Source organism: Arachis duranensis, chromosome 3 (genome assembly GCF_000817695.3).
Source record: "Arachis duranensis cultivar V14167 chromosome 3, aradu.V14167.gnm2.J7QH, whole genome shotgun sequence".
Classification (NCBI taxonomy): Eukaryota; Viridiplantae; Streptophyta; class Magnoliopsida; order Fabales; family Fabaceae; genus Arachis; species Arachis duranensis.
In genome coordinates, this window is record NC_029774.3 from 15,275,714 (window position 1) to 15,278,074 (window position 2,361).

Here is a 2,361-nt window from a genome sequence, read left to right on the forward strand (position 1 = left end):
GGGTTGCAAGTCAAGGAAATTGGGATTGTCGGAAGAAGCAGACTGCGAAGAGAGGCGAAGTGCCAGCTGGAGCTGAAGCTGATAGCTCTCCTCAATCTGCTTGGCCCAGCTCTTGATGGAGTTCGACGAAACCTGCTGCTGTTCTTCGTCAGGCCCATCCATGGAGTGATGGAGATGGAGTATGGCTATCTGACTGTCAGGGGGCAGGAGCGCCACCATGCATCTCTCTTTCGAAAACTGTGCCCTTAATCTTCCAAATCCAAACACAGTCACAAACTACTTCACCGTTTGTGTTCCACTTTTCCTGGATACTGGGTAACCGGTTTTCACTGCCATTAAAAGTGGTCTTTTTAAAAGCTTGTTTAAAGGTGCTACCTCACTAAAATAAAGGATAAATTATTCCTTAGTAAACATTGATAATTATCTTTTTAACTGACAGCTATGTTTTTTTTGATATTTGATAACAGTATTACTTTTATCATTTTTATTAAATACATTTCTTTTTTTCAATTTTAAAATTTTAATTTCTTTTAAATCGAATCATCATTTCTAGTTAATTAGGTTAGGATTTTAAACTTGTTCTTATATTTTCAATCTTTAATTTTAACGAGCATAACTATCAATTCTTTAACTCTCTTTTTTTTAAGATTTTTTTTATATTAAAAAATATTACATTCGAAGACAAGTAAGAGAATATAAATTTATATGACAGATATAAATTTACATCATAAATAAAATTTTTATAGATAATTAATGACATGAATAATAAAATAATTAATTAATATTTGAGACGAATATAAATATTAAAATATTTATTTTATTTTGTTTTATTATTATCTGAATAATAATTTAATATTTTTAATGACAATATAATAATTTAGAAAAATGTTTACGTACGCCGATATCTTTTTTAAAATATGGTATTCCAACAATGTTAACCATTTAGATATAATAATTAAGAAAATACAAGGTCCAAATTTGGCAGACGAACATGAAGGCTGGGTGGTGCATGTAGACATGCAACTGTTTTTCCCTTTAACAAGTTTTGTAAGATTGAAGTTGTCAGCTTGTCCTTCTAGACAAATTTTAAAAGTCATTTTTTTCAGCCGCCATATGTAATATGTCTTGGCTGAGCTACACTTAGGATAATTCGATAGTACTTTTTGTTTGATATTTAATTTTTATCTAAATTATTTTTATAATAATTTTAAAATATTTAAAATTTTTTAATTTTTATACTTTTAAATTTAGAATTAATTATTTTACCTATTTTAATAATTAGGCAACACTTTTTAGACATTATAGCAAATACCCTATACTAAATGGCGTTACTTTTTTTTCTTTGGTAAAAAAAATTTAGTTATTGTGTATAAAAATATCATTTGATTTTCATAAAATTTTTCATTATAGTACTATAAAATAGTTAAATTATTTATTTATTATTTGATTATTCTATTATGTTAAGTTTAATTATTTTAATAGTTAATTATTTAATTAAAAATATGTAAATTAATATGTATAAACAAAGACAAAATCTTATGTAAAGGAAGAGGGACAATGCTCCCTCTTTATTTTTTTTTAACAAATTATGGATAAATTTTTATTTAACTAATTTTTTATAAAATTAATTTTTAGTTTTTTTTTTCAAAATATAACATAACTCCGTTCCTATGTATTACCTTAGTACATAGTAATTATTTTAATATTTAATTTTTTGTATGCACATAGTATTTTTTAACTTGCAAATATGTTTAATTTGTAATGAGCTTAAAAATTTATTTAAATATTGATAGAAAATAATGGTAAGTTCTTAATTTTGTTTGTAATCAAAATTATGTATGTTATATTTTGTAAAACCTAAAAATTTATTTTAGTAGGAATTTTGAATATTAATAAAAAATAGAGTAAAGTTGATAGACTTTATAAGAAATAAAATACTTTAAATTAGGTACAATAGAAGTTCTTCTTTTGATGATTAATGAGTATATCTAAAAGTTTAATTTGATATCACCAATATAATTGCATAATCAATCATATTTTTTAATTTTTAGGTTTATGAATTGTATTTTTCTAATTAATTTATGATTTAAAAAAGATCAAATTTGATTAAATACAGTTAGTTTAGTCAATGATGTATATAGTATTTATTATCACAAAAATACTGATTTTTTATTTACCAAAATTATTATATAAATTATTCATGGTTACATAGATAGGATAGAATATAACTATCATGAAAAAAATGAATAGAACAAGTCATGAATTATGCAATAATAGTTAGGATTTAAATATTATACCATCAATTCATTTGTATTATCGTATAAATTTCATGACTATCATATTTCATTAAAAAAAAAGTAA

At 23.6% G+C, this 2,361-nt stretch overlaps 1 protein-coding gene across 1 annotated transcript in view; it reads right to left on the reverse strand.

The window, feature by feature from the left end:
- The window catches only part of LOC107477538 (serine/threonine-protein kinase CTR1), a gene marked incomplete in the record, with an annotated part of 14,297 nt that extends 13,960 nt beyond the window's left edge, over positions 1 to 337 (reverse strand). Inside the window, 1 exon segment of the mRNA XM_016097577.3 lies at positions 1 to 337. Within this exon segment, the coding sequence (XP_015953063.1) occupies positions 1 to 219 (219 nt within the window).
- Between the last annotated feature and the right edge of the window lie 2,024 nt (positions 338 to 2,361).